The 25,609-nt window shown below is 46.0% G+C and overlaps 1 protein-coding gene across 5 annotated transcripts in view; it reads left to right on the forward strand.

Moving 5' to 3' along the window:
- The window catches only part of PHACTR1 (phosphatase and actin regulator 1), a 470,686-nt gene that overhangs the window by 224,296 nt on the left and 220,781 nt on the right, over positions 1–25,609 (forward strand). Inside the window, exon 1 of one of the 5 annotated variants that reach the window (XM_090039208.1) lies at positions 24,663–24,909. The exons of 2 other annotated variants lie outside the window; for them this stretch is intronic. In XM_090039208.1, the coding sequence (XP_089895334.1) occupies positions 24,663–24,909 (247 nt within the window). Of the gene's footprint in view, positions 1–24,662; positions 24,910–25,421; positions 25,517–25,609 lie in introns of those variants that run through there. 2 more of the 5 variants (XM_090039211.1, XM_090039213.1) reach the window with 2 other exon arrangements.

Here is a 25,609-nt window from a genome sequence, read left to right on the forward strand (position 1 = left end):
GGGACCTGAGCAGATCATCAAGTCCGACCCCCTGCCATGGCAGGAAAGAATGTTGAATGAAAGGCATTCATAAGGTAATTTATTCTTTTGAAATCTAGCTTTCCCTTCATGCAGGTTAAACTGAACTTGGCTAATTGGATTGTAACTTGGTTTATTTGAAAATTGCAGTTATGCCACTGCATTTATAGTTTACATACACACTTTTTTTTTAAGCAATACAGAGCAACTGTACAATAATGCTTGTATGTATTTGCATCTAGGTGAACATGTTGTGAGTTTAATTCTATTTACAGGAAACTGAGCATTGACTTGCATAAGCAGTTATTTTTTTATCTTAGGACAAGGCAAAACTCAGATAACAGGAGAACCAGCTTGTAGTAGAGTCCTGTTCCTTTCAGAGAAGACCATGCTGGGAACATTCTCTAGTGTATATATTGCAAAAATTACTAAGAGAAGTAAGTCTGGCTAGGATCTTGTGTAAGAAAGACCTGGAGACATTACAGTAATTTTTGAGATATGGAATATATCTGGTTTTCTTTTTGTGAATGATTTGGCTTCGTATTCTTCTAAACTCTTGGATCTAGATGACCCTAAAATGCTTATACTTTGCCATGACCAAAAGTGGAAAATGTTGAAATTCTATAAGAAAGGGTTAAGATCCCAGTCAGATCACTCTGTGAACTACTCTGACTAATTCAAACAAGTTTACTTGAATAGATATTTGTTCATTACTTAGTTTTAGTTCAAAGCTCCATTCCTCCTCCAGTGTCAATGAGCCTATTTAAAAAGGCAAAGGGACACATTTTAAATGAAGTTGCATCTTCTTATAACAGCTCTGAATCTGACCTTATATTTTGTATATTAAATGCTTAATGTGCAATATTAAATCACCTGAAGTTGTATCTATCAGAAAAAAAATCAGGGTAGGCTATACATTAATTTCAAACCTCACTAACTGAGACCACAGTCCTGTAGCACAAATTCAGACAAAGTCCATGAAAGCAGAGGGAAAGTGGCCTGGGTTAGGATTTCAGTGTTGAGTCCTGAGAAGCTAAAGCAGGTGAATGGGGGAAAAAAGGAAAAAGCTGAAAACAAATAGCTCAGTTAGTCCAGGAACAAATACCACAGCTACTTTTGTAAAATATAATTAGTTTAGCTTTTGTAATTAAAAAGGATCATAAAAAAGTGTGGTAAAAACTAAAGCACAGGTTAAAAAAATATTAGATTTACAATGCTCCAGATGTTTTGCTCAGAATAAGCTCCATTGACCTGGAATATTAAAGTGCGCCAGCATACTCACTGGAGCATAGTTAATGCTTCTGGTAGGGTTTGTTTCAGGATGTTTGGTTTGAATATCAATGTATTTCACGTTGTGAGCACAATGATGTGCAGCAAACATTTTGAAGATTAAACTCGTAAAGGTATTTTAAGCATCCAAATACCAAGTCTTAGATAATGATTTTTCCCCCTTTCTAGCAAATCATTCAAAATCCATTGTTCCCTAAAGTCATATCTTCATAACACTTGTATTATCAAAAATTGTCATGAGGAGTAATCTGTTTAAAGGACCTTCTTTTAAAAAACGGATAGCTAAATCATCTCCCTTATGATTAGGATACATCAGATTGATTCCTTAGAAATGTGATGCAGAAGTAGCCTGCAGGTTCTCTCCATCAAACAAAATGGCTCAAACCTGGAGCAGGAGCATTTAAATGTGGAATAGAAGTCTGTACTCTAAGGGCATGTGTAGATGAAACGGGGGCCCTAAATCAAAGCGGTGGGTTTTTAAAAACACTGCTTCAATATAGGGCCCTTTAAACCCCCATGTCATGAACACACCCAACGTACCTGCCTCTCTGGCAGTGGGGAGGGGAGGATGAGCTGCCAGCAGGCAGAGCAATCCCTGAGCTGTAGCGGGGGCTGGTGCTTCCCTCCATGGCAGCAGCAGCCTCGCCCCCCGACACGCAGCACCTGCCCGCAGGCACCGGGCTCAGGAGGTCCTGGAGGGCACCACAGCTGCAGAGGGAAACACCAGGCCACCATGCAGCTCAGGCAGGCAGGCTCTGGGGGTGGAAAATAAAGATCAGGCTCACCACTTTTTTTTCCTCTCTTGGGTGGAGCCTGTCTTCCTAGGCTGCTGCCACATTGCCTGTAGGGCTTCTTGCAGAGCGCCTGAGCTGCACAGAGCCCGGTGCTTTGCTCCACAGCTAGTAGGACAGGAAACTAAAACTCCTCGGAGAAGTTTGTTTGCTGCGCCCCAAGTCATTTAAGGTGCATTATGCTGCCGAATTTGCTGCAGCGGCTGTAATTAATGCGCAATATGCAAACACTGACACCATTAGAGTGGTGCAACAGCATTTAGCCAGCTTTAAAGTGTCATGCACACATGCTTGTTGTTTCGACTACACATGGACTAAAGTATCATGTGTACTTGAAATGGGAAAGAGATTGAATTCTAAACTTCACTTCATAATTTAACATCACTAAACAAAAAGAAGGTCCTGACTGCACAAGAGAAACTGCACTAGAGAAACTTGCACTGGTGTAACTGCATTGACATGGTCATATACTTGCAAAACCCTAATATACTACTTACTGCATAAACCCAAAACTAGATTTTACACTGGTGTGTGTTAACTCTGGAAATGGATTAACCAGATTAACCATCACCATAATCTGTATTTTGTATCAAAGCAAAATGTCTATGTTAGGTGATTGCAATGGTGGAAGAGCATTCCTTACATTAATACAATTTCTCTTATTTAAACACAGCCCATGTGTACTGCACAGCCCAAGTTTTCCTTATTCTCTTCCATGTGTCTCTTCCAGTCTTTGCTCCTGCCTTCCTCCTGTCCTCCTTCTTTCTCATCTATTCAGTTCCTTCAAATAATCTTCCACAGTAAACCTACCTTTTCTCCCCACAGTGGGAGAACTCTGTTCTTGTACTCCTCTTAGTATTCAAAGAAATACTAAGGGAGTTAAGATTCTTTCTTTGTTTGCTTACTTATAGGGTCCCCATGTAATTATCTGGTAACCGATTACAGAAGGAAGAGCAAAAAAACAGGTGTGACCTGGACATGGTGATACATTGAAAATACTGTCATAACCACAGTTACAGGTCTGTAGTTGGGGCACAGACCTCCATCTAGGGATTTACCACATTTTCTTTTGCATCAAGATATGTTTGGTACAGGACAGATGAGCTGGCTACAGAGCCGTTGTCGTTTAGAGCAGACTATTTCCTGCTGGCTGCCTTAAGGTTCTAGTTTACCTGCTCCTACCATGGTTGGCTGTATCAAACCTCAGCTGCTAACACCCATTCTCCTCCTCACCAGGGAACCTGGCAAGAGTTGAAGAGGAGCACTGTTGTTATTAGTAAAGAGTCGCATAAGCCCAGCTTCAATATATTGTGTTTTATATAAACTGTTAGAAGTGCACCAGGCACTTTCCAAACACACAAACAAGAGAAGTGGTCTTGTTGTTCAGGCACTGGACAAGAATTTGAGAAATGCTTCAAATTCTAGGTCAACTATAACCATCCTGTGTAAGTTGGACAGATCATTTCTCTTTCATGTGAAAAGGAATGCGCTGCAGTGGATGGCTGCAGACATTGAAGCAATGCAAATAAGTATTTATGAGGAGTCCTTTCCCCACCCTTCTCATGCAAAACCAGGCCAAGACCACCAAAGTAGTTTCACATAAATTGCTGCAAGTCATCAGGTAGCATCACCTTTTAGTGAGTATTGACTTGAACTGGATTCACTGTGCTGGGATAGAAGTGAAAATCTCCCTGGATTTTTACAAAGCCTCATCAACCATTCATCTTGTATCCCTTTGTTGTTAACTTCCTATCTAAGCATCAGGCCAACCATTCATAACAGCTTGATGATAACCATTTCCTGCCCTTCCACCTGTTTTATCTTTCTTCTCTTTTTTTCTGGCTCTCCTTGGGTGCAGGGGACCCATCGTTCCCCCAACCCTGTTCTCTACCTCCATTTTGAAGCCTAGTTGGCTGAGCTGCCCTACGCTGCATCTAGCCGGGCCCTCCTAGACCCCGACCCCTAGATCCAGCATTCTAGACTGTGACAGTTGAGCCACGTAGCCACGGCCCCGCATACACCCTCCAAAAACACCCGCCTGTCCTGCCACGTCAAGGCAGGATGGCTCCTCCTCCCATCAGAAGCCCCTCCAAGAGCTGCCTTATGTTCCTATGCTGCTGTCAAACGGGGAAGGCCTCTGCTGGGTTTCCTTCCGGTAACCGTGTCAGCCCCATTTTGTGCCAGAGTCAGTCTGCTCCCCAGCCCTTCCTGCATCATGACACAACGCAGCCTGGTGGGGCGATCTCTTTAGAGGTAACAGAGTCAGCTTGGCAGTCCTGGAGAAACTGGAACAATGACAGAGTGGAGAACAACATAGAAATTCAGGGTATCTCAAAGTCTCCAGGACCGCGGAGAGGTACGGTCAGTGCTTCAGTCACTGTGGGGAGTCAACTGTGTCTGGAGCACGGGATTTGGTGGGGGAAAGGGCAAAATGTACCTCCCATGCAAAGAGACATAGGCATGGGGCTTATGCTTTGCCCATCCTTGTCTCTCCTAGAGAGATGAATGCTAGCATGCATTGCCCCTTTACCCAAAAAGATCACAGCAAACTCCACATTTTGACTTCACTTCCTCAGACACTGCCTCCTGCCTCTTCTTCCCCTGGTAGTACACTATTCTAGGGAAGCTGTAACTTGGTCCTTAACTGACTAAATGTTGGGATGCACCACTGTATGAGTTGAATCTAGATGAGGTTGATAGACTGCTGTCTTCAATGATGAGTAACTGGAGATAGCAGCTGAACTCTTACCCTGTGAAAAAAGAAAAATAAACAAAAAAAAATTTACTTTGAATACTGAAGACCACATTCACCCCTTGATCATTGCACAAAAATCCAACTGCTTCCAGCCCTTAAGTAATATAAGTTATTATTCACATTGATGTAAGGAAATGGCTGGGGTTTTGCCTGGTACTGTAAATTTCATAGCCAATCAAAATGTTATAAATCTTATACAGTAAGTGACTCTGACTGCTGTTGAAATTGGGGTGCACTTAGGACCTTGCAAGAACAGGTTCTTTGGTCCTTAAGTCTGCACATTTTAATCTCAAAGGAGACTAGAAAGAGAACATTGGAAAGACAAGATCATTAAGTTTAAAAACCTGTCATTGTTGCACACTGCAGTTCTAGCCTCTGTTGGGGAATGTTGTCTTTACTGTAATACAAATAACAGACAGCCATAATAAAAAAACAACATGCTAGAAATGTTCTGCTCTCTTGCTAGTCAAGTTCAAAATATATAGTTTACTGAAGACTTTCCGCTTAGACTTTGTCTTAGTTTCATCTTCTGTTTGAACTTTCAGTGAAATCATAAATATTTTTCTTAAGTCTTTAACTTCCTTTAGCATTGGACTATAGTGGTATCTGAGTTGGATGGGATGCGTCTACATGAGATGTTTACTGCTGAGTTGATTAGCTCCTCAGTAAACAGCTCACGTCTGCACATGCAGTGCTATTCAGCAGGAGTAAACTAATTATTTACAAGTAGTATCCTGCTGTGGAGTTTTTTACTCCACAGCAATACTTCTGTAGACTCTGGACGGGCTGGCTGGGGCATGAGGATGCTTCAGTGAGGGGGCTGCCTTCTGGCTAGCCACACACCAGAGCACCTTCATGCCCCAGCCAGTCCCTTCACAGGACGCTGAGCCAGGTTGCAGCAGCCCTTGGCTGGCAGGGTGAACCCTGGGATGCCCTGCCAGCTGGGGTTGCGCCAAACCTGTCTTAATGTGGTATGCACCAAGGCACAAGTGTAAGTTTGATGCCTGGGAAGCAATAAACTGCGGAGCAATAAGTGCCAGAGTTTATTGCTTCAACTTAATTGCACATGTAGTTGTTGTTGCCCATTAGGTTGCTCATTAAGGTGATGTTGATAAACTGCTCTCCCAAGTGATGCACACTATCTTTGAACTTTCACTTGTGTAAAAAAAAGAACCAAAACAGCATCTTCTACACAAAAAAAGCCTTTACTTAAAATGCAAAAAGCCACACTCTCCCTTTGATCATTGCACAAAACTGTTAATGGTTTAAGCTGACCATATAACTGTGATCACACAAGCAGGTACTGTGACTTCACTGCTGTATCAGGCAAGAGAAGCACTTGATTTTTTCCATGAAGAAATTCCTCATTAAAACCTCCAGAGATAAACAACAAATTGTTGTTACTCAAACAACAAATGCTATGAGTAACTGTAATTCTCTCCTACACTAATAATTTTGCAGATATTAAAGCTAAAGATTTCAAAGAGTGTTTCAAACAATGTTCAATATCTTCATTAATGATGTGGATATTGGAGTCAGAAGTGGACTGGCCAAGTTCGCCGATGACACCAAACTTTGGGGCAAAGCATCCACACCTGAAGACAGGAGGGCGATCCAGGCTGACCTGGACAGGCTCAGCAAATGGGCGGACGAGAACCTGATGGTGTTTAACACCAAAAAATGCAAGGTTCTCCACCTTGGGAGGAAAAACCTGCAGCATCCTTATAGGTTTGGCAGTGCTATGTTGGATAGCACTACAGAAGAAAGAGACTTGGGGGTCATCATTGACCACAAGATGAACATGAGCCTGCAATGCGATGCTGCGGCTAGTAAAGTGACCAAAACGCTGGCTTGCATCCGTAGATGCTTCTCGAGCAAATCCTGGGATGTCATTCTCCCCTTGTACTTGGCCTTGGTGAGGCCGCAGCTGGAGTACTGCGTCCAGTTTTGGGCTCCACAATTCAAAAAGGATGTGGAGAAGCTTGAAAGAGTCCAGAGGAGAGCCACGCGTGTGATCAGAGGTCAGAAAAACAGACCTTACGACGACAGGCTGAGAGCCATGGGACTTTTTAGCCTGGAAAAGCACAGGCTCAGGGGCAATCTGATGGCCACCTATAAGTTTATCAGGGGTGACCACCAGGATCTGGGGGAACTTTTGTTCACCAGAGTGCCCCAAGGGATGACGAGGTCAAACGGTCACAAACTCCTGCAAGACCGTTTCAGGCTGGACATAAGGAAGAATTTCTTTATTGTCCGAGCCCCCAAGGTCTGGAACAGTCTGCCAGCGGAGGTGGTTCAAGCACCTACATTGAACACCTTCAAGAGCAAATTGGATGCTTATCTTGCTGGGATCCTATGACCCCAGCTGACTTCCTGCCCTTTGGGCAGAGGGCTGGACTCGATGATCTTCCGAGGTCCCTTCCAGCCCTAATGTCTATGAATCTATGAAATATAGGGTAGTGAATTATGCAAACACTTAAGCACTAAGCCTGGTACATGTTAGCATTTTCTTCCTGTGTGCAAGATCCTTTTCAGAAACATTTAATTTGCTAAATGCTAAGTGTGGGTCTTCAGACATTTTATAATTGTCCAAAGGACAGATGTTAAAATGCTAGGCAAATTTCCCTTAAAAAGATGTGTCAGGATTTCAGCAGAAACTGATTATGCAGCTATTTCTTCAGATCCATTAACTTATTCTGGCTTCTTTTGTTGATTGCTCTTCAGAGCTTCAAAAATTCAAACAATATTTAGTACTCCTAATGTCAGTGAGATCTACCGATGGCACATGAATTGTCTGTTGGTGTTATTGAGACTTGCCGGGTTTTGTCAAACTCTGGGGCAGTAAGGGAATGATGACATCAGACTGACGCAAAACAAGACTTCCCCTGCATGCTTTATGCTCTGTACCAATCCTCAGTAGAAACGTGAGCAGCTGCTAAGACGCTGGAAGTCTGACACTGAAAAATAAGTAGACTACAATAAAAGGGGGATGGTAAGAAGAAAGCAAGGATTCCTTTGGGAGGGGGGGAAGGGCTCCTCATGTAATTTCTGTACTGTTCACAGGAGCTACTGTTTGTGTTGCAGGAGAACAGACCCAGAAAGACATTAATTATATTGTCAAAAGCTTCTTGCTTCATTTCAGTGCTTTGCACTATGAGCTAAGCAGGTGCTATGTATAGAATCTGCATGCTATTCCTAGGGATGTTTGTGCTTAAAAGAAAAATTATTGGGGAGAATTTTCATGCTCATTAAAGTGAGAGATTGACAGTGTGTGCTACAGGCAGACACAAGGTGGGCAGATGCTGTGAAAGCTTCCACCTACAGCTTCACCAATGTACCTTAATCTTTCTGCAGTAGCCCTGCTATTCTGGATTTTCATACTGTTCATGCATAATTGCAAGGCACTTTTCAGTGATGGGGAAACTTCAGAAGGTTGGGGAAGGTCAGCCAGTTCAGATAAGCCCTGACAGTTTGAATGTGTGGTCACAGCTTTTCAGATGCTTTAGATTTTCTTTCTCCTTCTCTCTATCTTTATTAAATGCTTCCTTTCTCTTCAGATTCCCTTCTTTCTTCCCTCTTTTCTCCTCAAATCAAAATATATTAGCTCACTTTACCTTCATCTTGCACATTTCTAGTAGAATTCCCAAACTTTCCCTCCTCCCTGCCTCAGCACCTTTGGGGCTTTTCTATCCTTGTTCGTTCTAGATTTTCTGGGCACATTTATGCATACACTTTACTGTGCAGTCACTATTTACATGTATGGTAATTAAGCTATTGTAGACTAATTTACTGTGCTGTTAGTCCCATCAGACACAAGTGCTATCCAATAGTATAGTAAATTACTGCATTTAAATGCAAATGTAGACAGTATGAGGTTGGCTTGGGCACAAGGGTCCTTCAGTGCAAGGCTAGCCAGCAGGCAGCCTCCATGCTGAGGCACCCTCCTGCCCCACCCAGCAACTCTGCAGCATGTTGAGCCCTATTGGAGCAGCCCTGGACTTGCTGCTCCAACCGAGCTCCATGTGCTGTGGAGTGGCTGGCTGTGGCATGAGCAGCCCCTGTGCTGAAACACCCTCATGCCTCAACCAGCCCCCCTAGCTGTACATTGGCTGGAGCAGCCCTGGCTGGCTGACAGGCTGGCCCAGGGCTGCTCTGACTAGGCTCCACTTGCTGTGAAGCACCTGGCTGGAGCATGAGGGTGCTTCAGTGGCAGGACTGCCTGCTGGCTAGCCCCACGCTGAAGCACCCTTGTGCCCCAGCCAGCCCTTCTGCAGCACGTGGAGCCTGGTAGGAGCAGCCCTGGGCTGTCAGGCTGACCCCCTGCATCCCCTGCCAGCCTGGGCTGCTCCCATCAGGTTCCATGTGCTGTGCACAAATAAACTCCGGAGCTAATTGCTTCAGAGTTATTTGCTCCCAGGTGTACATTCAAACAGCACACCCAGGAGCAAAAAAGCTCTGGAGTGTATTCATGCACATTAACTGCACATGCACACATGCCTGCTGACTGGATATTTTCCCCCAAATCCTTTGTATTTTATGATTTTCTCAGTCCTCAAGTTGCCTCAGAAATGCATTGTTTTTTTGGGGAAAGGTTGTCAGCAACCTTTCAGGAGCCTTAGGCCAAAGTAGGCTGCTCAGTCTGAAGGTAGGCTGAGCTAGCTCAAACTCATTTGAACTGGATTAACTCCAAATTACATATTTTTCTAAACTTTCTACCGCTTGTTTTGAGAGAGAACCTCTTTAATGGGAGTGCCTAATGCAATTAAGTATTCCTAATCTTCTAGTAAACTATTTTAAACTACTAGCAATTGAGTTATGAGCCCCTAAACAGCCCCTCCCAAATTCTGGTCCATCCTATTACACTACTTCTGTAACATGTTCAGTATAGGCTGATGATCTCACTAGTCATTAGCAAGCTTTTCAGATAATAGCTATTCATTTAATTGCTCTGCATTCATTCTTTTACTTTATCCAGCAAGCACAAATCTTATTCTTGTTTACTTTAGATATATGATTTAATCAAAGAGATCTGCAGGCTGATCCTTCCATGCTATTTTGTTTGGTAAAGTAGCAATAAACCTAAAGATTAGCAGCAGGGGGTGTTAGAATTGTGGATATTTTTCAACAAGTCATTAGTCGATATTTCTGGAACTGAATTTCTTTTAGGTCAGATTTTCTCCAAGGTGTGCTGATGCAAGCTGCCTTTAGTAGAACTGCACTGTGACTGAGATCTGATTGTTGCCTATTTTCTTAAATCTTTTCCCACACATTGCAAAGGAAGCCAAAAGACTAGGTCCTTCCTAAAAGCAGGTCAATCAAACTGGTTTGCAGTATACAGTGCAAACTTGAATTGCCAGAGAGAAAGAGTAGAAGTGACCAATCTTGGTTGCCTCCATTTTTAAGAGCACAGCTTGCAACAACTTAAAGGGGGTTGATTTTCAGAAAGTACATGCCCACCCTGTGAACACCAAGCTTGTTTAAGGTGGTTGAGTATCTTAAAAATTGAGACACTAAGAATTGTGGTCTTTTTTAGACATTGACCATATTTGCACAAATGCTGCCCACTACAGCTGAGGTGAAAGGATAATGAGGTCGTAGGATCTAAAGAAAGTAGGGCTGGAAGAAACCTCACAATGCCATCTAGTTTAGTCCCCTTCTCGATGCAGGATCATCCCTGATTAAACCATTACAGCCAAGTGTTTGGCCAACTCAGGGGTGAGCAAACTATGGCCTGCGGACCAGATCTGGCCTGCCAGGTGATTTCATCTGGCCTGCACCAATTAATTGTAGCTGGCCCAGCCTGTGGCTGCCCTGCCACACTCTGCAAGGGCTGAGCCCCACCTGTTCCCACTGGGGCAGTGCATTGTGCTCCCATCATCATATGTGGGAGGGCCCTGGCCCAACCAACGTGCAGATTCCAGGTGGGGCTGCTGCTGCTGCTGCTGCTGTTGCAGGTGCCCAGGGAACTGTTCAGCTGCCCTGGCCTCCAGAGGCTTCTCCTCATGTCGGAGTAGCAGGTAGGGAATCAAGGGTGGGTGGAGGGAAGCTGCTGCTGGGTGGGGCATAGTGTATGGGGCTGGTGGGAGCACAGAGCCCATGCCCAGGAGGGCAGCAGGAGTGCAGAGCCTGGGCTGGCCCAGTTCCCTTGTGCAGGGCTCCCTACGGCTCATGTGCAGCTCTTGGGACTCGCACACCCCTAAAGGGAAGTTCCACACAGTGAACCAGTGGACTTCCCCACTCCCTGCCTCTGTGTGTAGCACCTGGGACTCCACCAGAAGTGGCGGGGTGCCCTGCACAATGGAGCCAATCTGACTCAGCCCCACTCCCTGCTTCCCAGTGGAGACCCAGGAGCTGCATGTGCTGGCAGGGAGTGGGGAAGGCCACTGGCTCCATCACACAGGGCTCTGGCTGGGTCCTGGGAGCTACACGTGAGCTGCGGGGTACCCTATGCTATAAAGCTGGGCTGGCCTGGCCCTGCTTCCTGCTGCCATGTGCAGGTGCCAGGACTGGCCAGAGCCACACACTGGCAGAGGCCATGAGCACCCTAAGAACCCACGTCCTGCTGCCACTGCTGATGGCAGGGGCTGTGCACCATGGAGGTAAATGTGGTGGGATCCCCACACACATCCCACTCCCCCATACTCCACTTGCCCACCCATGGCCCCCTGCATACCCTGCTTGCCCCCTTGATCCCTCAACCTCCTCCTCCCCCTGCTAAGTGCCCCATCTGAAATTTCCTTAGATAGGGTAGCCATTATTGATCCTGTCTTCCCCTAACCTCCCCAAATGTCTGTACGTACCCATAGGTTTTGCCAATGCTAATCCGTTACAAGCCCCACACACTGCCTGTGGGGCCAGCAGGGGGAAGCACCTGAACAGAGCTAGGGGACTGCCTTGCTTTCCCATCTGCCATATCTCCCCCTACCCTTCCCATATCCTGCACTTTCCCAGCAGCAGAGAACAGAATAGGAGCTGGCTGGAGATTTGACTGGTACAGGAGGAGATGTCATTTTTTTTTTTGCCACCAAAGATAGCCACTTGACACACACGTAAGCAGCAAAGAAAAGGAGGTGGTATTTCCCTTCACAATCTCAGGCCTGCTGCTGTTGCCATATGTGCTACTACCACCCAGGGTGAAGAGCTGGGCAGTTAGACCTCTGCCATTAATATTTATTTCCTAGCAGGAAATTGCGGGGGGGGACAGAACTGCTAATATATGAAGTGGGTCCTTCATGCATCTTTTACAGGGTTTGCAAAGTACTTGTCCTTATCTCTCCCATTTTTCAAGATACACGTCTGGACTCTGCCTTTCAGTTCCACAGCTAGGAGCATTTGAAACAAGAATAAGTTAGTCTTTTCCCCGAGGCTTTTCTGCACACACTTACAGAAACACTGCCTTCCACCCTCACAGGGTGCTTTTTAGTATTCTGTGGAGGCGGGTAACCTTGTAAAGAATTATAAATGCAGACGGATACCTCACTGCGTTCTTACATTTTCTGCTCTCATAACTGTATACCCTGTTTCTGGTGTGAGGGATGCAAGAGGTACAGAGCTAATTATGTATTTATTTATGAGCAAGAAGAGGTTTCTGAAAAGTCTGTGACACGTATCACAGGTTCTGTTCTTTCAGGTTCAAGCAGGACATAATTAGCTAGGAAGCTGCCACATGTTTGCAAGTCTAGAAGTCACCATTGCCTTTGTATTTTCTCGGCATAGCTTCAAAACATTTGTACATTGCAAAGCAAATAAAACCACGTAGGACTCAAACTTGTTTTCTCCCTGGTTTTAGACTCATATAATTCCCTAAACTTCTTTGGAGTTATTTCTGGGGAACTCCAAAAAAATTAATCAGTCTTTGTGGTAGACATGCTGGCTCTAGTTAAGCCAGTGGGAGTTTTGCTACTGACTTCAGTAAGGTCTGAATGTGACACTTAGTACCAACTATATAATTCTTTCCTATTATTCAGAACATTGTCTGGCTCCACTATTAGACTCCCTGCACTGTTTTGTATCCCCCATCTGTGCTGGTTCATTTCATGAGCTCGCCTTTGGGCAAGTCGAACTTGCATTGTCCTGTTTTAGCCATTGGTCATCCCCCTCCTGCCCCCTGCCACTGTTGCCACATGTCCCCAGAATGGTTCTGTAACCAGGAATTTGGCAGTGGACCCCATCCGAGCCCCTCTAGGAGTTCCATATACCATTTAGTTTTTGTGCATGGCATTAAGGCTTGAGATGGCAAATCAGCAGCCTTCCCACTGTTCTTTGGGATGAGAAATAGGAGGTTACACACTTTCTTTCCTTCCGCCCCGCCCCCTCCCCCTCGGCTTCCCTCCCGCCTCTCCCAAAGTGCTTTTTACCACCTGCATTTAATCCCAGAACAGCAAACAGGTGTTTCCAAGCCTGTGCTTTTCATGAGTAACCTTTTCAGTTAGGTTTTGTGACACCATATGGTTTCTTATAAAAAATAAAGCATGGCTTCTCCTAAGTGAAGGAGCTGTTGTATAGCAATATAGCATGTGCCAGAGGCATTGAGATTCCAGCAAGAGGCACAAGTGGATCTGCAGGGTCTTTCAACAAAACGTAAGAAACGTGGGAAGGCCAAGACGAGTGATTCCATTCTGCTTCCTTCTCTTCGTGTATTACTGCAGCAAGTACAGTCATCTGACCCTCACAAGCTCATAGCTATGTGGAGCAGCTCTGATTGTTGTACAAGGATGAAACTGTAGCTACAGAAATCAAAGAAGATCTTGCAGTGTGCAAAGTGGAGTCCTGCCCAACCTGGAATTACTGACTGCACTCTTCCTCCCTCACTTTATCACTCTTGGGTTAGAGGTTTAAGTAAAAAACACAAATGTTTTAAACATGGAAAGAATGATTATTATTACTTTTTGAATTGTGGCAATGGCTCCAAGCCCCAATCATGGACAAAGATTTGTAGTGCTTAGTGCTGTGAAATGCAGAACACATTGTAGCAGCCTTGTAGTTTTACCATAGACAAGTGGAAGGACAGTCCACTCTGCAACTTATTCCTTTGACTACCTTTGGCTGTCAAATATGCCTTGTGGCCATCCTGGCTTTGTCAGAGTGTGTGGAGTATAGGGTGGTATTGAAAGGGATGGGCTACAGGTGGCTCATTCATTCATTATCACAAACATTTTTGTATATTTTTTCCCCTTATTTAGAAAGTGTTGATCAGGGGATTTTAGTCGATCTCCTAGTACCTTGTAGCACATGTACCAAGATAAAACCATCACACACAGCTTGCATTTGATTTTACATATGCAGTTTTCACAGTACTAAGGCAAGAAACAGCCAAAAGGAAAATGGAAATCTTGTCAAACACCAAGGGAGTCCAAAAATAAACATTAAACAAAGAGGTCACATGTTTAATATACAATTTAAGGCCATAAAGCTATGAACAATAAGGCTATAATGTTTTAGGATCACTAACATTTTAACTTGTAGTCGCTGAGATGGGCTCAGTCTGTTAATGAGAACTGCTGGAGGGATCAAAACTTTAGTGCTACAAGACCTTCTCTGTATTCCTCTGTTGCTGCAGTGGTGATATAGGTGAGAAGCCTTCCTGCTATTCCTGGTACCTGTTTATCTGCATGAGTAGTAGGAAAAATATTGTCTTCCAGCAACCCTTAATGACCTCAAGCTGGGGCAGCCTAGAGCAGTACGTAGAAGACAGGTAGCAAAGAAAGATCTTGTACTCACCATCCAGTTGTGAGGATGAACAAATACTTGGGGTAGGCCAAATGCTATGGGTCAAGGCTGGGTACAACATGGTATACCCAAAACTTACCACATCCCTGAATCCCCAGGTAGAGCACAGTGAGTGCAGAGCCCTCCCAGGTGGCTTAGGGATGACACAGTGTAACTTCATTTGGATGCGAGAGCTCAACCAGTCAAAAGGGAGGAGTAATGCAATGTGAATTGAATGTGTGTAACAGTAAAACAGGGACAGGTGATTATTTTGGGTGAAGGGCCGCTTAACAACTTTTGGTGAGCTACTGAGGACTCCATGGGTAGTCCCGCCCCTTGCGAGTTGCCTCACCCCCTTGTTGCCGTCTTGGGGTGAAGTCCCACCCCTAAGACCTGACCTGTGCCACTGGCAGTCCAGCCCCTTGGCCCTTGGAAATACTCCTTTGGCGGGGCGGGGGGTTGCCATCTTAGAACCAGAAAAAAACCAAATCATAAAATAAAAGTCAAACACCTACTAGAACATATTTTAATTTTATTACAAAAAATATTTTGTCATGATTTGTGTTTGTGTATGGTATATAGAGGTGATTGCACAATAACTCGAAACTAAATTCTTAGGTTTCTATATTGTGGGGGGGTGTATGTGATGTGTGTACACAGTGGGTTTGTATATGTGTGTAGTGGGTGTTTTTGTGTGTGTGTGGTGGGTGTGGGGGAGTGTGCATGTGTCATAGGATGTGGGGCATGGTTTGTAAGGGGATGAGGATGTGTGTGGAGGTGCACAGGGTATGTTGGGGGGTTGTATATATGTGGGGACAGGGTGTGGGTGTGAGAGAGGGTGGGGGGGTATGCAGCAGCAGGTGGGCTGCGCAGGGCGCAGGTGCCTGGTGAGGCACATATCTGGCCAGCGCTGCATATCACAGCAAGGGACACAGCCTCCCCCCTGCAATCTGTATTGCTGGCACTCCCCACCACTTGCACACAGCCCCTGCACTCACACAGCAGGGAGGGAAGCCCCACATGCTGGAGCCGGCTGCCTTCCCTGCCAGGGCTACGCAACACAGGAGAGAAGCCTCAGACTATAGAGCCAGCTGCCTACCCCGCTGGGGCTACACTGTAAGGGAGGAAGCCCCAGGCACCTACCATTTGGGGAGGCGGGGTAAAGCAGCCAGCTCCAGGGTGTGGGGCTTCTGTCCTGTGCTACATAGGCTCGGCAGGGAAAGCATTCAGCTCCAGCACATAAGGCTTCCCTCCAATGCTGTGTGAGCACAGGGGCTGCATGCGAGTGGCAAGGAGCACCAGCCCAGCGTAGGTGGCTCTCCTTGCTGCAGTGTACAGTGCTGGCAGGAGCCGTGCTCTGCCAGGCAACTGCATTCTGAGCGCCCTGGCGGCTGCGGCTGCTGCTGCTGCTGCCACCACGTGGTGGGGCTGCGCACCATGGGGGGGGGGAGTTTGGGGGTGCCTCCCCACACCTCCCACCCTCCCTCACACCCACAAGCCCTGCACCTGCTGCTTCCCTACCTGCTACCGGAGCCAACAGGAGACCAGGGAAGTGGAGCAGGTCCCCTGGGGCGGCAGCAGTGGCAGCAGCAGTCGTGCACAAAAGCTGCATGCTGGTGGGCCAGGGCTCTTGTGCCCAGGAAGGTGGGAGTGAGGCAATAGCGTATGCTTGGGGCTGTGTGTACATGTGGGTGCCTTGCTCTCACCCTTGTGAGCAGAAGGGCTGGGTGGGGTGCAGTTGGTTAGGGGGTGCCGCAGGCCAGATGAAAGTGCTTGGCAGGCCTTATCTGGCTCGCGGGCCATATTTTGCCTGTCCCTGCAGTAGAAGGAACCAGCGGACAGTCTGCAGAGCTGTGCTTACAGTTAATTTGGACTACCTTCAGGGGTTGTGGGGGCAAATGACAAAGAAAGAGGAAAGTTGGGCTAGAGTGAAGGTAAGAGAGAGCAGCATACACATGGAGCCTGGTCGCCCTACACAGAGGAGCACACAGTGGAGCTGGAGACTTCACTGGCTTGGTCAGCCAGGACTGTGGACTAAGGAGGCTGGACTCAGATTTGGAGGCAGCTGCATGCTGCTGCTAGAGCATGCTAGGAACTAAAGGCTTCTTTGGGGACACCTCCAGAGGTGTGTGTGGGGCGGAAATAAAGGTGCTGAGTTTGTTACAACAGTGTTCATGTGTCTTTACCTGTTCCCTGTCTTTGGCCTGTTGGCTTATAAAATCATAGAATCATAGAAGTCGGGTTAGAAGGGACCTTGTAGATCTTCAAGTCTGACCCCCTGCCTGGGCAGGAGAAAAACTGGGCTCAAATGACTCCAGCCAGGTAGGCATCAAGCCTCCTCTTAAAGACCCCCAGGGTAGGAGCCAGCACCACTTCCCTTGGAAGTTGGTTCCAGATCCTAGCCGCCCTGACTGTGAAGTAGTTCTTACGGATGTCTAATCTAAACCTACTCTCCAACAACTTGTGGCCGTTATTCCTTGTTATGCCAGGGGGTGCTAGGGGAAACAAGGTTTCTCCCAAACCCTTCTGGTCCCCCCCAGTGAGTTTATAGATGGTCACCAGGTCCCCCCTCAGCCTTCTCTTGTGAAGGCTGAACAGGTTCAGGTCCCGCAGTCTCTCATTCTAGGGTCTGCCCTGTTGTCCCCGGATCATGCGAGTGGCCCTCCTCTGGACCCTCTCAATGTTATCGACATCCCTCCTGAAGTGGGGCGCACAGAACTGGACACAGCACTCCAGCTGTGGCCTGACCAGTGTCACATAGAGGGGGAGGATCACCTCCTTAGCCCTACTTGAGATGCACCTGTGGATGCATGACAAGGTCCAGTTAGCCCTTCCAACGGTGACCTCGCATTGTTGGCCCATGTTCATCTTGGAGTCAATAATGAGTCCAAGATCCCTTTCTGCCTCCGTGCTCTCAAGAAGGGAGTTTCCCATCCTATAAGTGTGCTGCTGGTTACTACTGCCCAAGTGCAGCACCCTGCACTTGTCAGTATTGAAACTCATCCTGTTTTTGTTAGCCCACCCCTGTAACCTATCCAGGTCTTGCTGCAGTCTTTCCCTCCCTACTAGCATGCTCACCTCACCCCAAATTTTGGTATCATCAGTGTATTTAAACAGGTTGCTTTTCACCCCGTCATCCAAATCACTGATAAAGAAATTGAGCAGCGTGATCCCAAGGACCGAGCCCTGGGGGACTCTGCTGCCCACTTTTTCCCAGGTTGAATATGACCCGTCCACCACCACCCTCTGTGTACGACCCTTCAGCCAATCTGCAGTCCATCTGACTGTGTAGGCATCAATGCCACAGTCGCCTAGTTTTTTTTAATGAGGATGGGGTGGGAGATGGTGACAAAGGCCTTGCTGAAGTCCAGAAAGACTACGTCAACGGCGACATCTGCATCAAGTGCTTTTGTGACCTGATCATAAAAGGCAATCAGGTTGGTCTGACATGACCTGCCCCTAATGAAACCGTGCTGGTTGCCCTTGAGCATCATTCCTGAAGCTGGCCCATTGCAGATGTGCTCCTTGATGATCTTCTCAAAGAGTTTTCCTAGGATTGAGATGAGACTGACAGGCCTATATTTGCCCGGGTCCTCCCTCCTCCCTTTTTTAACGATGGGGACCACGTTGGCTATCTTCCAATCATCTGGCACCTGGCCCGAGCACCACAAGAGCTCTTAAAGCCATGCCAGGGGCCCTGCAATAACCTCTGCTAGCTCCCTCAACACCCTGGAGTGGAGAGCATCTGGACCCGCTGATTTGAGCACGTCCAGCTCCTCCAGAAGCTCTCTAACCTGATCCTCCCCAACCTGAGGTCTAGAAGCATTCCCCTCGAGTCCGTCTTGCATCACAGTGGGGAAGTCCCGGTCCCTGCACAAGAAAACGGAGGCGAAGCATTGGTTAAAGAGGTCTGCCTTCTCCTCTGGAGCAACCACCAGATTGCCCAGAGTATCTTGCAGGGGCCCCACGTTTCCCGGTGCTTTCTTTATTCTCCTTATATATTTGAAAAAGGACTTCTTATTATCTTTGATCTTGGATGCTAGTCCTAGCTCTGTGTCCCCCTTAGCTTTCCTGACAGCCCGCATACAGGCCCAAGCAGAGGATCCTCTTTGGAGATAGCAGGCCCCTTTCACCAGGTGTACACCACCTTTTTGGCAATCAGGCATTCCCGGACACCCTTGGTGAGCCGGGGGGCTTTCAGGCACTCTTGCCCCCCTTACTTCTTGTTGGGACGGTCACCCCTTGGGCCCTGAGTGTCATCTCCTTAAGGAACGACCACTCATCTTGGGCACTGAGTTCTCCTGCTCTCGAGAACCCCAGCGCCTCTCGTTGAAGTTGGCCCTCTTGAAGTCTAGGGCTACTGCCTTGCTGCAGGCCCTTGACACCCTGTGCTGGATGTTTGCTATCACCCAGGTGGTCAAGAATCTGGAGGCCCCTTACCAGGTCGTCACCTGTGGCCAGGACCAGGTCCAACAGGGCATTTCCTCTGGTGGGACTGTGCACCTCCTGAATTAAGTGGAGGTCCTGTATCTCGGCCAGAAACCACCTGGAACGGTCTGAACTGGCTGACTGTTCCTCCCAGCAGATGTCCGAGTAATTTAAATCACCCATAAGAGCTACATCCCTTGCCTTAAGTGCCTCTGCAAGCTGGCCCGAAAATTCCCAGTCCAGCTCCTCCCCTTGGTTGGGGGGGGGTCTGTAGTAGACCCCCACCATTAAATCCCTCTCCTCATGGCCCCCTTGTATCTTGACCTAGAGCACTTCAGTTTGCCCCTCCTCTGACCTCATTCTGCTGGCAGAGGATGTGTATTGCTCCTTGACATAGAGCGTCACACCCCCACCTTTCCTTCCTTCTCTATCCCGCCTGTAAAGCCTACAGCCCCTAATGCTAACTTCCCAGTCATGGGATGAATCCCACCATGTTTCTGTAAGCCATATTATGTCTGGGTTTGAACTAGATATTCTGAGGGTGAGTTCCTCCTGTTTGTTCCCCATACTACGAGCACTGGTATATAGGCATTTAACGCCTTGCCTACCTGCATGTGCCACCCCCCTGATTTGGGAGTCTGGAACCCTGTTTCTTACCTGGGCACTCCTTGCTTTTGTCACCTGTCTTGCTCGGGTGGTGTCTCCTCGTCTTCCTGTGGCCCCCTCCCCCAGCGAGGCTAGTTTAAAGCTCACCGTACGAGATCAGCCAACCTGAAAGAGAAGACACGCTTGCCTTTAGGAGAGAGGTGAAGCCCATCCCACCCCAGCAAGTCCCCTGCCTGAAAGCATGGGTCATTATCTAGGAACCCAAGGTTATGACCCTAACCCCTATCATTTTCTATATAAAAGTAGGAACTTCCCCTTGCTTCCTGTGCCAGTTTCTGGCACACTAGGATTTGCAGCCACATATTGAAACAGTGAACAGAAAGGTTTATTACAGTGCTTTTGACCTATCTTTAAAAATAAGACAAAGCAAGTTATTTCCTGTAGGAATACTGCAGTTTGTTCATCTTACATTATTTGTGCTGGAACTGATTAACAGTGCCAGCTTTCACCATAATTACACAGATCATAATTAAGCATATTTTTGTCTTACGAGCTGTGGCAAATTCAGACTCTCTATAAGGCGGCTCTTGGGAATGAAGGCAATTTGCTTGTTATAGTGAAGTGCATGTTACAAGAGACACATTGGCAGATGGCTTCCCGACATGTTTGCATCCAAAGTACATAGCACCTGCAAGTGAAAATGCACCAAATTTTCTCAGCGGTAATTTGGGTTTGCATCTAAATGGAATTCCTATTACCCATTGGGCCATCTAGTTAGCTCCCAAGTTTCCCCAAATATAGCAGAACAGCTGTGATTCTGTAGTCCAGTGGAGCAGACCTCTTCATTTCCTACATGCTGTGAAGCAGTGTTCTGGCGTGGCTCTTTCAACAGTACTGCAAAGAGTTCAGGGGTAGGGAAAGCCACTGGAGAGGTCTAGCCATGATGGCTAGGGACAGAGATTACACATAAACCAGTATAAGTGATCAGAAACTGGTTCAAATATGTAACACAACAGACATTCATTGCACATAAACTGCTTTCAGATTAACCTGGATGGATGTAGTATCAGACTTCACTGATTTTGGTTAAATCAGTTTATTAAACTTCTGTCCCAGATCTCCTCCAGATTCAAGTTAACTCATAGTCCCCTAGCATCCCAGGATGCTTTGCACCTCCCCTGCAAACTGCCCCTTGCAGGGGATCAGGCTAGCCTTTGCCCAAGCTAGTGCCCCCACCCTCTCCACCCCCTACTTCTGGCCTGGACCACTTCAGGCATGTGGCTGCATTTCCGGAATCTGAAGTGAATGTCTGTTTACTTGCTTATCAGTTCAATCTATGCAGCTTAAACTAGCTTGTAAAGATTGAATGGATTCAGCCTCAAGCTTTTTGACTGTCTACACTTAGCTCATGTGTGGGAATACCTGCAGTATTCAGAATCTTGGTGCAATGGGGTTAAAGACCAGGTTCAGCCTCTACTACCGGTCATAGAAATGTTAGCAAAAATTCCTCAGTTAAGAATACATTCATTGAAAAATGCAGTTCTGGGAAGCCTCAAATGATCAGTTTGGGTCAAATTTAGCAAATAGTTTATAGCTTAAAAAACAATTGGAGAGGGGGAATGTTTCATTTCTGGTTGGTTAAAACATTTTGGGCCTTCCCAAATCCAAAGTGGGGAGTCTTTCCCTGAACCCCACCCCCAAACCTGGTTCAGCTGCTGAATCAAAAATCCATTACTTGTACATCCCTACATGTCTTTTGGCCTCCATCCCTGTACTCAAAGAGCATTTCCTGGACTTCAGTGAATTTATTCTTGTAGCACAAGGAAATAGTATCATCCTCACTGCATAGACAGGGATCTGAGGCACCAAGAAATTTCTAGTGATTTGCCAAAGATCATACAGGAAGTCTGTGGTGGAACAAGGAATTAACCCAGATTCCACAGAGTCCCAGAGCAGTTCTTTCACCAATAAGCCCCTTTGTCCCAACCCATAGGCTTTAGTATTTTGCATCTTTGGAAGATGCATTCTGTCTCCTCTGTAAGGCAGGCCTTATACAGCATAAGAACATAAGTGACATAATTGATCAAACCAATGGTTCATCTAATCCAGTATTCTGTATATGGTAGTGGCAAGTATTAGATGCTTTAGAGGAAGAGTATAGAAACAGGGTATGTCCAGAATGACCTACCACACCTCTGAGATCTGCAGTCATTAGTTTAGGAATGTCAAAGGATTTTATTTAATAGCTCCCAATGAACCATGAATTTGTCTGTTCCCAACACTCCATAGCTGGGGCCTTGGGACCAGGTATTTTGAATAAGGAGTTGAAACCAGACTGGAATACTAGGTCTGAAACCCCATTATGAAACCTTGAGTAAGGTCACATCTGGAGTTAGTTTTCATCCCATTTATTTCTATAATATAGCAATGCAAAACTCCAATTATATGCAACACTGAGCTGTAGAAAAGTTCACAAAGTAGCTTATGGCCACTTTTTTCTTTTTATATAATTACTTTTTGAATTATTCCCATGTTTTATTCCTTTGGGAGTTAGTAAAGTTAGGAGTCAGTGAGGTTTAGTTAAGACAAAGGATATAAGAGAAAATCTAGAACCATGTGCATTCTGGTTTTGACTGTCATGGAAAGGAACAACCAATTTTCAGCTTTTCCTTTTCAGATTTGTAATTTAACACCTATTCTCTTTGAATGATCTCAAATGTCAAAGCATAGCTTTTTAACACATTCACCCTTCAATATGTGATGCAGACATATTACCACATCTGCTTGTGCTTGAGATTCTGATCTTGCATTTCTTGTACATTCTAAACTTTTGGGAATTTTGAAGGAGCAATAGGTTCAGGATCAAACTCTTTGTTGCTAGTAATGCAATTTGACCTGATGTGACTGTTTCCTGTTCAAGGCAAACATGCACATGGGCGATGTACGCACATGCCTGAGTAAATGGCATAATTCTACTGGAAGCTATTTCAGTATGATCTAACAGTAACTAATCCGGTTGTTGGTAATGCCAAGAAAACTGAAGCATTGCATTTACTGCTGTAAGTGATAGGTTTCTGCTCCTAGAAGTGAAGATGAGAAGTCAAGCCTGCATTAGAATGATGCACTACATGTAGGTCAGCTCTTTTGTCATATTCCATTTTTTTGGAAAAGATGCCAAATACTATAAATCCTAGGACTGGCCCCTGAAGTTTGTGTTCTATCCTTACTTGGGCAGAGCTTTCAATGAATGCTCTGTATAAAGGTGGATTAAGTAAATAAATAAATAATGAAAAGGCATCAGGACAGTCTCTTTGGGCCCATGATTGAGTTGGAATGTGTCTTCTGTCACGTGACAAATGTGTCACTTTCTACTAAAGCTGAACCAGGAATTTGATTAAAAATATGTCCTTACTCGGCATCTCAGCTGCACTGTAGTGCAGCCACCTAGAATGTGTGTAGCTTTTATCTTGCTGAAGATTTAAAGAAACAGTGCCCATATTGTCATAACATCAGTGGTTGATTTTGATTTTTCTCACCTCTCCTGCTGCTCTTCTATACTTCTTACCCAAACCCTATGGGGTACAAGTCCCTTTCACTTCCCCACCATTCCAGTGCATCTTTGTACTGGCACAAGTCTTCAGGATTTGTTTGCATCCAAAGTACATAGTACTTGCAAGTGAAAATGTACCAAGTTTTCTCAGGGGTACTATGGGTTTGCACCGTAATGGAATTGCTGTTACCCTTGGGCTCTGCTAATTTCTCAAAACACTGCAGAACAGCTGTGGTTCTGCCATTCAGTGAGGCAGGCCTCTCTCCATGCCCTGCCTGCTACAGAGCTATGGCACTTCTTCAAAGTGCTGTTTCAGCAGATATGATAGTTTAAAGCTGCTTGGTGTGTTTGCTAAGGTGAGGAGGGGTAGTGTAGACTCTCCAAAAGGGATAGACAGTTATCATGGGATAAATGAAACACAGGACATTACATAAAATTCACCTGCAAGCCATGGGCTTCATGATAGCCTTTGAAAACAACTGACCATAAGTGTGCAGAAATGGTACTGTATTGTTCTTCAGAGCAGCTGTCCTTTTAGTTAGGGAGAAAGAAGAAAATGAGAGGGTATTTCTCCTGAGATTGGAAGTCTGAACAGACTCAAAGTTTCTGCTGTCCTCCTGGATGAGCCATGATTAGTTTAGGAAGAAGGATTCCATTCTGGAGAAGCCTGCATTGTTGTCACTAGTCACTGCCAGCCACTCTCAATGGCTGTCATTGTGAGCCACAGGACAGATGCTTCCTCTGTCTTTTAAAAGAGCCAAACAGAGGGTGGAAAAGCAAAAATGAAAGGAGTGTTTAAAAAGAAAAAAAAAAAAGGACAGAGCAAAATTGGCTGCAATGGGTGCACAAAGTGCAGAGACCTCCAGTTGTCAGATAGCTTGGATTCCTCAGAGGAATGGTAGAGGGAAAGCCAGCCCTATGTCAACATGCTGGATGATTCTCTTTTGGTGTGTAAAATATTAATTTCAGTGAAAGAGGTTGCTGTGCTGCCTGAGCACAGAGGCAACAGTGTTGTTCAGTGGACTAGAGAACTGCAGCTCGTCCTGCAGCAGGAACACAACGTTGGCTGTCCGTGTATGTACCACACCAAAGGCTTCCAACATTGCTGATGCTCTGTGTGATAATTCTCACAACTGCTTGTCAGAGCAGGAGGTGAGGGGAAGGGGAGGGGGGTGAGATAGAGAAAGGAGGAGATGGGGATGGAGGGAGGTCTGTGCACTCATGGGATACATGTAGTAAGCAAGGTAGCTGAAAATAATTAACGGCCGTTTTGCTGATGAACATGTTGAGAATCTGTGGTTGAGAAGTGAGAAGCATCACAGGTATGGACAGAAGAGTGACAAGCTGGGAGCACACTCCAGCCAAGACCATTTGGATTGGCTAAGGCAGCCGGGTTGCAGAGGTCACCAAGGCTCAGGCAGTGCTTCCCTGCTCTCGCTCTCTCCCCCAGCCCTCCCTCCTAATCCTTGTTGTGTGTGTGTGTGTGGCAGACAAATGCCAAAGCGAGAGGGAACGGATGGCGGATTGCACACACATTAGGCAGCCTGGGATGCTTTCTTTTTCTTCTTCGGGCTGCAGGGAGGGCTCTGTTCCAGACATGAGTGGGGAGAAACCTAAAAAGAAAGCCTTCTATCTAGTGAGGATGAAGCCACTGAAGGAGCCCGCTACTAACAGCAATGTATCTTTTGTGATACACTGTCACATAGGCAAGGAAATCAAACACATATGCAGCAACTGCAGTCGTGGGGAGGAAGCCCGTGACGGTGAGTGATGTGATCTTGTGGGTGTGAGAGAGAGACAGGAGTATGTTTGCTTGTATTTAATGTGTGTACATGTGTGCACTACTGTCAGATGCTTGATGCTTCGCTCTCTACTTAACGGATTGCGGAGAAACAGGGACGGAATGAATGGACTGTATGTACATTCAGCATGTTGACCAGAGACGAACCAAGAGGACGGTTGCCTTAATTTGTCATAGAAACCTCGTGTTAATGGTTAAGGAGACAACTCTCTTTAGTTGCTATAGAAATTGCTTGTGTATCGATTGGTTTCATTAGCATTCCTGTGAATTTAAGATCAGTATTTCTGCCTGGGTACATGAACTTTTTTTTTCCTTGGCTGTGCTGCAGTAGTTTGCCTGACTTAATTATCAGTATTTGGAAGACTGGTTTACGTGGAATCAATCTAGTGTGATATTTCGCCATGCTGTCAGCTCCAAAAGCACTGGGGGGCTTGTGTTTTTATTGGAATTAATACAGTGTCCTTCATCAGACAACTGCTATCCCTACCTCTCCCTGTGATTGGGATTGAGCAAAACCTCCAAAAGGGTATTCAGAGAGAGTGACTCTATAATCACAGGTGTTTCTACAGGTAAGTATATGCTTTTTATGTTTTGTAACATCAATGTTTAAACAAAGCAATGACAAATTGTTTGGATTTTGCCAGAGTCAGCAGTTAGGATAT

This window comes from Crocodylus siamensis, chromosome 3 (genome assembly GCF_052110815.1).
Source record: "Crocodylus siamensis isolate JL-2025a chromosome 3, ASM5211081v1, whole genome shotgun sequence".
Lineage (NCBI taxonomy): Eukaryota > Metazoa > Chordata > Crocodylia > Crocodylidae > Crocodylus > Crocodylus siamensis.